Genomic DNA, 12,769 nt, shown 5'->3' on the forward strand with positions numbered 1-12,769 from the left:
TTCAATTGCCTTTCTAAAAAATCGGCATCTGGGCTCCGATTTGGCCTTGGAGAAGTTGTCTAGTGCGGTGGCTGCTCGGTGCCACGTCCGACGAGACTGTCTTCAGCAGCTTCAGCTTCTCACACGGCCGTCACTCCTTTGAGGGCGAAGGGTCTCTAGAAACTTCATTAAATGGTGCACATCTGCGTGGATGGCATTTTCATTAGTTTTCCTCTTTATAGTTCTTTTGCTTAGTCTTTTAAGTGTATTGTATTATAAAGAAATCATTTTACTTTGTTTTGAAAATATGTAACAATTTAAATTTTCACCCAGCCAGATGAGCCATTTATTCCTCCTTAGTGGGTTTTTCTGTTGTTTGCCTTACAAGAAGGTTTCCCGCAGAATTTCTTTAATAAGGGTCTTCCTAAATGTATTTGAAAACACATTTTGATTCTTAAACATATGGTTTTTGTACAACCTTTGAGGGAGGCAGCCATGGGGTTCAGCTACAAGCCAGAACAAAACAGAATCATGGGTAGCTTGATAATGAGGCACGGAGGGGTGGCAAAGGGAGGTTTACAGTGGTGAGAACGTGAAACAGTTCACAGAGCGATCGTCATCATAACCTGCACGTCTTTTCCACGCAGACAACCGTAAACCTACTTCCGCCCGCCCCTGCATGCTTATTGGACTCGGTGTCACTACGGGGTGTTTCCTCCATAATAAACTCAACACAACCCGATGGTTCCCTAATCCCTACGCCCAGACTCTCTCCTAGTTCTCATGGTGTTTATGGCTACCCCTCTGTCCTTAAAGCAGCCCTCCTTCTGTAAATAAAAAAGTTTCTGATCCCTGGTTGTTGCTGTGGGCTTTGTCCCCTGCGTGTTGTGACAAGAACTGTTTTGAGTGGGCTTGGAAGCAGCCAGCATTCATGAGGCGACTGCTGTCAACCTGACCAGGGTCCAGGACGTACCCACGCAGGAAGAGTCTGAGCCTGGGTCTCGGTTTCATTTTCTCTTGCCGTCATACCCCAGGTGAGGGCAGACAGGAGGTTAGCGGGCTCCAAGCGGGCTCCATGCTCGTGGCTGCCCATTGTCCTTGGAGGAAGGTATTGGGTGGGATGGGTAGCTGCAGGTGTCCTCTTATCTCGTGCTCACTTCACGGAAGAACCCCCAATGTGGATTTAGGGTGGGGGGCCCAGATTGCGATGATCTAACCTAAAGAGCAGTGGGGTCCCCTGGAGGCTTGTTCAGACCCAGATTGTCGCATCCCCAGAGTTTCTGGCTCGGTAGGTCTGGGCCGATCAGAGGATGTGCGTTTCTAGCACGTTGCCAGGTGACACTGGTGCTGCCAGCCTGGGGACCACACTTAAGATCCGATGCTTTGGAGTCGCACCGAAACGCCTTTCACACAGAGGGGCAATTGTCTTAACCTTCATCTGATGGCCGAGGGAGGGCTCAAAAATGGCACGCGTGTTTGTTTCATTAGACACTTCCCTCCCATAATTACGGTTTTTTCTCTTGCTCCCACCAGGATTCTTATGCGCGGTACTTGAAATCTCCAATCTATAAGGAAATGCTGGCCAAAGCTATTGAACCCCAGGGAACCACCAAGAGAAGGCAAGTGGGAGGGGCTGTAACTGCTGGTTGCCTGACGCTTTGTTTCCCGAGAAGTAGGGGTCTCTTGCTGCCCACTGGCTGTGGCTGAGATATTTGTTTGATGAAAATACTGGGGACTGGGAAGTATTTCTCAGGGTACAGTTGCTGCATTGGCTTCATGACGCTCTGAAGTCACCCTAGCAAGATTTCCTCGGTCGTTACTGCCAGTAAGTTTTGTTTCCCTTGTCCTGGTTGGAAAGAGCATTTTTTAAAAAAGATTTTATTTATTTTTTAGAGAGAGGAGAAGGAAGGGAGAAAGAGAGGGAGAAAAACATCAATGTGTGGTTGCCTCTCCCACGCCCTCTGCTGGGGACCTGGCCTGCAACCCAGGCATGTGCCCTGACTGGGAATCCAACTAGTGACTCTTTACTTCGAAGGCTGGTGCTCAATCCACTGAGCCACACCAGCCAGACCTGTGAAGAGTCTTATCAGACTTATAATTATACTTACCACAATTTTTTAATTAAAAATTTTTAATTTTTTTTGCAGCTCATCATTTTTTTAATTGCTACACTTCTCCACTGCCAGACCAATATATGGGGATTAATTTAGCCACATCCTCGTACCCTTGCAATGTCCCAAGGCCTTATAGAGAGTAACAGCTTGTACTCCAAGAAAAGTGGTGGATTGCTGAGGGGAAAGGGACAGTGACCTTCTAAAAATTCTTGGTGACTCCTTTCAGTGCCTGGTCGTTAGCCCCTTCATTCTCATCTTCCTCACTGGAGACGCAGAAGGTCTCACCTGGCAGGGCCCCTGGGCAGAAGGTGGAACAATGTTCTGAGGGGGCACTTTGAACTCTCTTTTTTGGGAAAAAGAAGCTTTTGTCAGAGCGATTTTCAACCTTTTTCATCTCATGGCACACATAAACTAGTAAAATTCTGTAGCACACACATAATATATTTTTTTGCTGATCTGACAAAAAAAATGGTACAATTTTGATTGATTTACAAATAATAACAATAGTAATCACCTACACTTTTTGCTCTAAAGTGACTTTTGGAAAAGTAAGGTATCTCTACTTGTATATAAGGATTTCTGGCCCTGGCTGGTGTGGCTCAGTGGACTGAGTGCCGGCCTGAGAACCAGAAGGTCGCTAGTTTGATTCCCTGTCAGGGCACATGCCTGGGTTGTGGGCCAGGTCCCCAGTAGGGGCGTGTGAGAGGCAACCACACATTGATGTTTCCTTCTCTTTCTTTCTCCCTTCCCCTCTCTAAAAAGAAACAAATAAAACCTAAAGGGGGAAAAAAAAGGACTTCTGATACCAAGAATTAACCAATCAGACACAACTTTATTATGTGACATGACCAATAAGATGCAACTTTATTATATGACCTATATATGTATGGTTCGCAACAGAGCATACACACTGGACAGCGATCATTGTGTTGGGTGTTACCGTTTTTTTTAATTTGGCACCCCAAGGGAAAAGAGGTCAGTGCCCCTGACTGAACAGTCAGGTGTTGCACGTTTTAAAAATTCTTGCGGCACATGGGTTGAAAATCACTGCTCTGTGGGGACTGAAGATTCCAAAGCATAACCAGACGACAGCCTGAACAAAGACGTGGGACTTTGGTGGAGGTTTCCCAGCACCAATGTGAGACCGTGCCCGCTTCGTTAGTAAATGTTCCCGTTTGCAGCTCAGCCCACGCTGGGCTCTTATCCAGTATCTCCAGTCAATTCAAAAGTGGGGGTGGGTGGCTGGACCAGAGCCTTTATCAAAGGAGCTTTTAAAAAAAATCCCAACTTGGTTTCATTCTTGAGGATAATGGCACTGTTATGAAAAGGAGAGAAAGGAGGTCTTTGTGGTGCTATTCTAGGTTTACCTGGGAAGGAAGGGAGTTCAGGGTCCCTGGGGATTTGAAAGCATCTCCTTTAAGCCACAAGAAAGGGCCATAATCGCTCCACAAGTCCTGCCTGAAACTAGCGGGGAAGGCAGGGGAGTCTCGCACTGCTCGCTGCAGACGTTTTGTGAGCGGAGGCAGACCTGAGAAATCAGCTGGGATCTGCTCTCGGGCACCCGGGGCACTTTGGGGACCTTGGCAGCCCTAGACCACAGGGGTGGCCTTGGACCACAGGGGTGGCAGTGCTGCCACTGCCGCCATGCGTGGGCATACACGTGGGGGTGCTTCTGTAACTCGTGAGGCTGCGTTTATAACTGTGTGGGGCGGGGGTGAGTGCGAGATTGTTCTGTGACTCGCAAGTATAAGACAATGCATGAAACTTAATTTTTCCAGAACGAGTGAAATCGAGCTCTGAGCCTCCCCTTGGCAGGGCGGGTGGGAGACCCAGCATCAGGCACGCCCTGCTGTCAGGATGCCCTCCTCCTCCCCAGGGCCGATAAGGAGTTCTGTGGGCTTCTGTGGGGCAGAGGCGTGGGGAGGTCCTAGGGTTTAAGTCCACCATTGCTGCTAAAATGCTTGTTTTCCAAGCCTCTGGGTTGTTTACCTGCTCATTCTCCCCTGTATCCATCCCCTGGAGCTTTGTCCTGGCTTCCAAGGCCACGGTCGAGAGAGTTTGGTCGCAGGAGGCCATGTTTAACTTCTGCAGAAGGTTCTGACTCACTCGGTGCATGTGCCCAGAGCCGGCAGCTCCCCGTCCCTCTGTTGCCCGTTCCTTTTCTCTGCCCATCGACGGCAGACCTCCTAAACAGCCCAGCTCTCTCCCTCCTTCCTAGAACCTTGGCTTTGGAAAACAAATGCTACAAGTCTCCCTTGAGGCAGGAACCCTTGGGCTTCCAGTATCCAAGCCCCGCCTTTCCCCTTCTTTCAGGAAGAGCCCACGGGAAGTTGGGATGACAAATCGATTTCTAAACATTGTAGGTGTGTCCAATCATCACCCTCCCAGCAGTCTTCCCTGTGCCTAGCCTAAAATCTGGTGGCAGTCGGGACTCACTCTGGTCCATGCTCCAAGGGCAGAGAAAAGAACTAAGGTGGGACCCGCCTCTGACAGCCCCACCTGGGGTTCCCCGGGAGAATGAGGGGACAAGTGCAGATTCTGGCCTCCCAGCCCTTCCTCCAGAGCAGGTGGTAGGGGTCACTGCTGGGCAAGCCCATGGCTTTCTGCTGACCGCTAACCCTGTCCCTCCTTGCAGCTCCAGCCTCCCATTTATGCGGCGTCACCTGCGCTCCAGCCCGAGCCCGGTCATCCTGAGGCAGCTGGAGGAGGAAGCCAAGGCTCGAGAGGCAGCCAACACGGTGGACATCACCCAGGTCATGAGCAAGCTGGACCGTAGGAGCCAACTCAAAAGGGAGCTGCCTCCGAAATAAGTTTACAGTTCCTGGGGGTGGCGAGGGCCTGCCCTCGGGAGAGGCAAACAGAGGCAGGGTCAGAGCCTAGAAGAGTCATTCCCCATCCCAGCTCCCTCCGACCTCCTTCGTGGTGGGCTTCCTGCTACCACAGCAGCTCGTGCTGGTTCCCTCACTCCAGCAGCCCCGGGGCAGGATCGGCCGTGGTGGGGGCAGGGCACCTGACTCAGCTGCTGTGTGACCACCCATCTAATGGGAGGGGGTTCTTGTAGTGAGAACCACAGAGACAACAGGCTGATTTGCGTTCCGCCACTTGCTTTGGAAAGTTAAAGAGAAGGCCTTCCCGCGCCCTCTCCACTCCCAGGCATAGTTTGCTCAGGCACATTGGTTTCAGATAGCTCAGTGAAGTGTCCCCTCCCGTCCTCACCTGTCCAGTTTAGACTTGGCCTCTGACGCAGCCTCAGATCCTGCCAAGGGAGGAGTCGCAGGGCTTCCCTGTGGGTGCGCGTCACTGGGCGCCTCCCGAGCAGTCAAGGTGAAATGGCCTTCAGAGGAGCATCTTTTTGGATAAAGAACAAAGGGGTTGATGTCTTCATTCACAGGAGGAGGGATGGTAGATATCTGTGCCATTTTCAAGAGGGGTCAAGGTCAAAGGTAATACCCTCTCAGATATTGCCTAGATATTAGTGCTTCCCTCCTCTGTAGCTGTAGGCTAGGCCAGCCCTGTGGTCGGGGTGGAGTGGAGGGCAGTTCAGACTCTAACCTTGGGAGGCCTACAAGGTTATCTGTGAAAGCAGGCTTGCCCCACACACCTGTGTAAGAAGGGAAAGGAGATAGAACAGGTCGCTGAGCCACCTTGCACGGCAAGAAGACTCACTCATTGAGCATGTTTACTGAGTGCCTACTATGTGCCAGGCATTGGAGAATAAAATAGACATAGTCCCTATCTCATGGAGCTATTGCATGTCTGGGACTGACAAAAAATAACGAGGCCAACTATATCAGGTAGCTGTTGCTGTGTAACAACTACCCAGAAAGCTGGAGTGGCATGTGATCCTAAGTGTTCATTGCTCATGCGTGTATGGCCATCTGTGCGGCTCTGTTGGTCTTGGTGGCATTCACTCCCCTGCTGGGGGCCGATGTGTGGAGGCCGAGGCTGGGATGAGTGGAATGCTTCTTCTCCGCTTCACATGTCTCATCCGCAGCATGAGCCTAGGCACGAGGCTGTGGGCATGGCAAGGGACTGAGTGGGAACACGTAAGGTTTTGGGGGGGCAGGCTAGAAACTGGCACACAGTCTCTTCCCCCTCATTTGTTTAGCCAGAGCAGGAACCAGAGCCTGCTGAGATGCAAGGGGTGGGAAAATAGACTCTATCTCTTTAGTGAGAGAAATTTCAAAGTCTCGTGGCAGAAGGAAAGCAGACAGGGAGGGACAGAGAATTGGGGCCGTGATTGCCATCAACGATGCAAACACATACATGGCAAAACCCATAGAAGGTATTATTAAGGAAATGGATATGTGTGTGAGCAAGATGAGGGGGTGTGTAGGTTACGGAGGCTTCTCCCAGGTGGTGACAGATGAGCAGCTGATGGAAAGAGCTGGCCATACAATGAATGTGGGCTAGCCAGGGAGACCTTTCCAGGCCGAGGGGGCTGCGTGGACAAAGGCCCAGTGGTGGGAGACGGCTCGCAGTGAACGGGAGCACTGGGGGGTGGAGCCCGGTGGACAAGGGGGAAACGGAACGAGATGAGGTGAGAGAGGTGGGCAGGGCCAGGTCATCGAGGACTTTTTAGGCTGTTGTGAGGAGTTTGTGGATCTTGGTTTCATGTAAGCAAATGATTTTTCTTCCTGGGGCCAACTCTGCTCATTTGTTTTTGGGGATGGTGAGGGAAGGGTAGGTGAGAAGGGACCGGAGGGGGTAGCGCGCACTGCATGCTGAGCCTGAATGCAACCCTCTCCCCACCCGCCTGCTCCCAGGGAGTCGGAGTTCAGGGGGCCACAAGGGCTCACTCGACTTCTCACTCACTTTCTGGACAGAAATCGCATCTCTTCATGCCATCTGCTCTGCCTTTCATTAAAAATCCTGTGATTGTGTTCTCATGTCAACATTCCTGCTCCATTTCATGCTCCTTCCCCCACTTCCGGCGGCTCCCCTGCATAATAAAACAGCAGCACAGCACAAACCAAAGCGAAACCGGGCTCTCTTTCACTGTGTCTCTGGTGTGTCCCATTTCTTTGCCGTGTGCCTTGCATTCCACCGCTTTGCTGCTTCATACCAATGGTGGGTATGGCATCATCTGGAAGGGCTGGGTCTCCAAGTGCAAGTCCCAGGCCTCTCTAAGAGTGGCCAAGGCCATGGTGGGCCGGGGTGGAAAGAGCACCCTGCTTAGAGTGTCCAGGGCCAATTGGGTTAATGGTTATTTGCCCAGAAGGAAGGACCTCCTCAGGCCAGGTAAGTGAAGCAGGACAGTGGCCACCTTCCTTACCTGTACTGTCATTCATCCTGGGGAAGAGAAGCATGTGGGGTGGGGGTGGGGGGCGAATGGGATGGGGAAGAGGACAAAGAATCGGGGGACTGGGGGTGTGTGGAGTGGCTCATAGCTGTATGATCTTGGTTACACTGCACCATCGCCGTGAGCCTCAGTTGTTGTTTTTTAATCTGTGAAGTGGGGATTAGAATGAGGGTTTGTCCCAAGTTCTGTGTAAGTATGGTGGGGTGTTCTCACTTAGTTCAGGGAGGAGCAGTTGGATGTGTCTCACAACAAAGCCTATTTCATCGTTCTGCTGTTTTGGCCCACTCTCCAGGGCCCCAAGTCCTACCCAGACCCCACAGGCAATGGGATGGCAATGGGGGTCAGTAGAAAAAGCAAGGGCATTGGGGTGACACAGAACAGGGATCAAATTCTCATTCAGTTATGGGATTAGTTATCTGTTGCCACCTAACAAATGCACAGAAATAGCCGCCCTCCACTTCCCAGCTCGTGGTTGGCCGGGTGCGGCTTGGCCAGGCTCCGCTCAGGGCCTCGCACCCAGGTGTCACAGGGCCGTGCTCTTCGTGGGAAGAACCTGCTTCCAAGCCCATTCACACTGTTGGGAGGACTCAGTTTCTTGCTGTGGATGGGAGGCTCCAGTTTTTTCCTGGTTGTCAGCTGGTGGGGGAGTGGGGGCCGCTCTCAGCTTCTACAAGTTGTCCAAACTCCTTGCCATGTGGACCCCTCCACCTGAGAGCCAAGAGTGGAGAGGTTTTCCCTCACTGAATTCCTGTGCTGTCTCAGGCCTGTCTTCTGTCCCTGGTCTCTAGACTCAGCTCTGAAGGGCCCACGTGCTGAGGTGAGGCTCACCCCGATAGTCCTTCCCTAAATTCACCTGTCACGTAGCCTGGCCGTGGGGGTGCCTACAAATAGCATTCGCCGTGTACACGCACACGAAGGATGGAGGCAGGGTTCCTGGGGGCCACCTTGGAGTTCCATTGTACACACCACACTGGGTGATGGGCTGTGAGAACCTGGGGAGGGTGATGAACCCCTTTGGTCCTCAATATTCTCTTCTCTAAAATGAGGCGTCTACAGATTCGAAGCATGCCTACTACACAGCAGGTGCTTAACAGGACCCTCTTCTTTCACCTAACAGTTGTCCCCCAGCCCTTATCCAGGGCCCAGCTCCTCCCCCACCCATTGTTGTTCTTTGCAGACTGTCCTGTGTGGAAACTGTGTCCCCACAGAAGGGAGGCATTGGAAGCATAGCTCAGAGCTCCTCAAACTTAGTGGGCACATGACGCCCTTGGGTGTCAATTAGAAGATGCTTTGCTTGAATCACATGCCCTGAGAGTCTCCGTCAGTGGGTCTTGGGTGGGGCTAGGATGTGCCTTTGCAGGTGGCTCCTGGCGTGATTCTGATGAGACACCCGGCTAGCAGTCCCATGTGCAAACTTAGGTGTCAGGGAGCCTGGTTTAAAAGCTGCCCTGCCATTCCCAGCAGCATGTCCCAGGGGCTTGGTTCCTCGAAGCATTGGCTTCCTCATCTGTAAGATGGACGTAATAATAGCTCCCTCCCTGAGTGGCTCTGGGAAGTAAATGCAATGCTCCACATAAAGTACTCAGCTCAGAACCTTACATTTGCTAAGTTCTCACTGCTAATTAACAATAATAACCATTCAGCTTAGTGTAACAACCCAGATCTGGCCCCAGATCTGGTCTGTTGACCTGTGGGTGTCTGAGCAATCAAGCAGAATCAGTGGCTCCTGTTTCATCACAGAATCTTGCTTGACCTTGAACTTCAGGAGGGAGTTGGGAAAGAATGCAGACCCCCCCCCCCCGCCACCCCAGCAAAGCACACTGTGGCCTCCTGGGTTTCCTTCCCTCCAAAAGCTGTTCTTGGATATACCTGCCTTTTCTTCTCTAGGTTGGGACTGGCCCACTCAGGTGACCTGAAAACTAGGCCACAGGCCGCAGAACCAGGCATCCCCTCTCGGGACCCACAGTGCCTAGGTCCCAGGACGGCAGGAAGGTCCCTCTAGGCAGGACCTTGGGGTGGCTGTGGTGTGTCCTTCACTGAAATCATTGCCAGTTCTCTCTTGGAGGCAGTATCGGTCCAACTGTCCCAGGGGTCCCCTCTCCCCGGCAGGGCCAGCATGTCCTTAGGTCCGTTCACTCTGGGCTTTGGGGTGGCACGTGGCCACAAGGGGCCCTCAGGGTGGGGGACCAATGAGCTCCAGCCAGTGGGCCTGTGCAATCGGGGCAGGGAAGAGAGGTGACAGCAGAGAACCTCCCCCAAAACTCCAATTTTCACTTTCCCGCCCAGCCTGAGCTCTCTTGGGCTCCTTGGGCTGAAAACGTGCCTGACCCAGCCCTCCTGCCCCAGAGCTCCTGGACCCAGGGGCCATGGTGGCCCAGGGAGGCTGAGACACTCCTCCTCCGAGGAGTAACCTCATCACCCCATATTTCCTCTTCCTCCTCCTGGCTTGTCCAGGTTCCACATCCAGTCTTTCTTCCCGGCCACCCTGCTCTGCTCACGGGAGGCACGGGGAAGAGCTGGGTCCAGGCCAGCCCCTAGCTCTGGTCAGTGTGGACACAGGTGTGGGTTCAGGTCAAGGTGGGTGGTTTCAGGCGTGGAAGAGTCAGCCAGGCACAAGCTGGGGCTTCTTCTGCCATCTCTGTCACCCTGTTAAAAGTGCTCTAAATGCCTCCAGCCCTCAGGTTGGGAACCAAGAATAGAGAAGGGATGATGGCACGACGCAGGCACTAAACATTGCTCAATGGAATTGGGGGGACTGGAATTGGGGGGCGACTGGGAGTTCAGCTTGGCCACACCCCAGCTTCTCAGGCCTGGAGGAAGCCAGTCTATGCCCTGGGATGAAAGTGCTGAAGTCTGGGGACCATGGCCAGGGCTTGGGGACAGGCAGGCCCTTTGACAGGAGGCCTCTGAGTGGCTGTGCCATTGTCACAGGTGGCTTTGGGCACCCTTTCCGGCTTCCCAGGGGATGGCCATACCAGGGGACAGCCAAGCCCTCTGCTTTGGGCACTGCAGGGGCAGAGTCAGCAGAGGGCGGCCCCGGCCCATTGACTGGTCAGTCACCGGTCTCACTCTGAGCTCTCTCTTTCTTCCCTGCAGCCAGGCCAGCACACGGCTCCCAGCCCCCACCTGGCTGTGTACACGGGGACCTGCGTGCCCCCCTCTCCTTCCAGCCCCTTCTCCCCCTCCTGCCGCTCCCCTAGGAAGCCTTTCCCTTCGCCAGGCCGTTTCATCCGGAGACCCAGCAACACCATCTGCCCCTCACCCATTAGGGTGGGCTTGGAGAGCTCCTTGGGCTCTGAGCAGAAGGGGGAGGCCTGTGGATCCAGTGCCCGCCAAGGACTCTCCACCGCTGACACCAGCGAGTCCTCCGCCGACTGCCCTGGGCCCCAGCTGCTGCCCACGGCCCCTCCCAAGGCCCGCATGGCTCTGTCCTTCAGCAGTTTTCTGAGACGAGGCTGTTTGGCCTCTCCGATTTTTGCCAGGCTCTCGCCCAAGTGCCCCGCTGTGTCCCATGGGAAAGTGCAGCCCCTAGGGGATGTGGGTCAGCAGCTGCCACGGCTCAGATCCAGGAGGGTGACAAAGTAAGAACCAGAGGGAATTGTACTGTGCATGTGTGCACATATGTCCTCGGGCACGTTCATGTGTGTGTATATGCACATGTGCCTGTGGACACACATGCATGCTCATGTGCCGGTATGCATGCATGTATACACACACATATTTGTGCACGTGAGCGTGTGCACATGCATGTATGTCTATGGGCATGCTCATTTTGTGTGTAAGCACATGTGTCTGCGGACACACATGCTTATGCACTTGTGTATATGTGCATGTGCACATGTGTTTGTGCATGTGAGTGTGTACATGTGCACTTATGTCTGTGGGTGTGCATGTCTATTGAGTCTTCCCACTTGGCATTCCCCCTGCACCCCCACACTTGCTTTCCTTTTGCGTCTGAAGCTTTTTCCAGATCAAAATGGATGTGCGTATGGAGAATGGAGCCTGCCTGATGGACTCAGAGGACACGGGGACAGGAGAATCGGGCGACCGGGCCATCAGGAAGGAGGTCATCTGCCCCTGGGAGAGCCTGGCCTAGGGGAAAGCTGGCTGAGCCGGGGCCCTTGGACCAGGCAGGTGCTCCCGAAGACTCTGCTGCTTTGGGCCACAGGACACGCTCTCAAACCAAAGTGCATTAAGATCATACTTGGGGGCCGAGAGCCAAGATGGGGTAGATTCTGAAGAAGAGTGCTTTGTCTGGACTCCCAGGGGCCAACTCCCTCCCTGCCCCCTGACCTTCTCTTCTTTGAGCAGAAGAAAAGCATGCGGATCAGATAACTTTACTTGCTGCCTTAAAACCGGTAAAAGGATAACTTGTAAGAGTCTCTTGGATTGAAATATTAGTGCGTGTCTGGTTTTCTTAGTTATTTATGAGCTATTATTAATGAGTTAAACTCATATCGTCTTTGTTTGTTTGTTTTTTTGACAAAGAACTTGATTCCTGCCTAAATTGGTTTGTGCGTGATGCTTTGTACAGCAGTGCTCACCAGAGGGACACCCTAGTGTGTGGCATCACCCAGGAAGGGGGCTGGGGAAAGGCACCCTTCTAGAATGCCAGGAGTATTGTTCAGACCCACTGAGAAGCAGATGCCAAGATGGGGGTAGGTGGGCAAGGGATTGTTGGGGAAACACCTGTGAAGAATGGGGAGTAGGAGCTGGAGAGGGGCCAGGGCCCTTGGGCCATGATGCTGGGCTAACCTCTGGGGAAGGGGGAACAGGCAGGGAGAGGAAGTTTTGGCCAGGCTGTTGGGGTGTCCCTTAGCCAAAGTCACTGGTGGAGGGGTCCTGTGTCTTGCAGGAATCGTTCTGCACGAGTATCCCTACTGGGCAAGGTCATCGGCTAGAAGCACCTGTGGGAAGCCTGGCCTGGCAAAGACATGCTGGTGGCCACGGGCCCTGCAGCAGGAGACCTGAGAGCACATTGCCATGGCTGCTGTACCAACCCAGCAGGCACCTCTGCAGGTCCGGGCCTCAGTGCGCTGCTCCAAACTCTTCTCCAGCTATTCATTCAGCAAGTCTTTACTGAGCCCCTGCTGTGTGACAGGAACTGTGCGAGGCCCCGGGGACGCAGTTGTGACTCCTGGCTTCATGGAATCCACCTAGAGCAGTGGTTCTCAATCAGGGACAGCTCTCCCCCAGGGCACACAGAGCAGTGTGTCTGGAGACAGTTTTGGCTGTCAAGACTGGCTGGGGAAGCTACTGGCATCTAGTGGGGAGAGGGCAGGGATGCTGCTATACCTCCTGTGATACACAGGACAGGGTGCTTATCCCTCCGCAACAAAAGAGTTCCTGGTCCGGTATCAGTGTTGCTGCTGAG

The 12,769-nt window shown here is 53.3% G+C and overlaps 2 protein-coding genes across 4 annotated transcripts in view; both read left to right on the forward strand.

Annotated features, from left to right (window-relative positions):
* The window catches only part of RGS9 (regulator of G protein signaling 9), a 48,656-nt gene extending 40,925 nt beyond the window's left edge, over nucleotides 1–7,731 (forward strand). For all 3 annotated transcript variants that reach the window (XM_028519933.2, XM_036033458.1, XM_028519932.2), the window contains 2 exons: nucleotides 1,513–1,598; nucleotides 4,729–7,731. In XM_028519933.2, coding sequence (XP_028375734.2) covers nucleotides 1,513–1,598; nucleotides 4,729–4,903 — 261 coding nt within the window. In that variant the 3' untranslated portion in view covers nucleotides 4,904–7,731. The remainder of the gene's footprint in view (nucleotides 1–1,512; nucleotides 1,599–4,728) is intronic.
* Nucleotides 7,732–10,443: 2,712 nt separating this feature from the next.
* LOC118502345 (regulator of G-protein signaling 9-like) lies at nucleotides 10,444–11,795 on the forward strand (the record flags this gene model as incomplete). Its single annotated transcript, XM_036034519.1, has 2 exons — nucleotides 10,444–10,976; nucleotides 11,356–11,795. Coding segments are annotated over 2 exons (669 nt in total), but the record flags the coding sequence as incomplete, so codon positions are not given.
* Between the last annotated feature and the right edge of the window lie 974 nt (nucleotides 11,796–12,769).

This window comes from Phyllostomus discolor, chromosome 8 (genome assembly GCF_004126475.2).
Source record: "Phyllostomus discolor isolate MPI-MPIP mPhyDis1 chromosome 8, mPhyDis1.pri.v3, whole genome shotgun sequence".
Classification (NCBI taxonomy): domain Eukaryota; kingdom Metazoa; phylum Chordata; class Mammalia; order Chiroptera; family Phyllostomidae; genus Phyllostomus; species Phyllostomus discolor.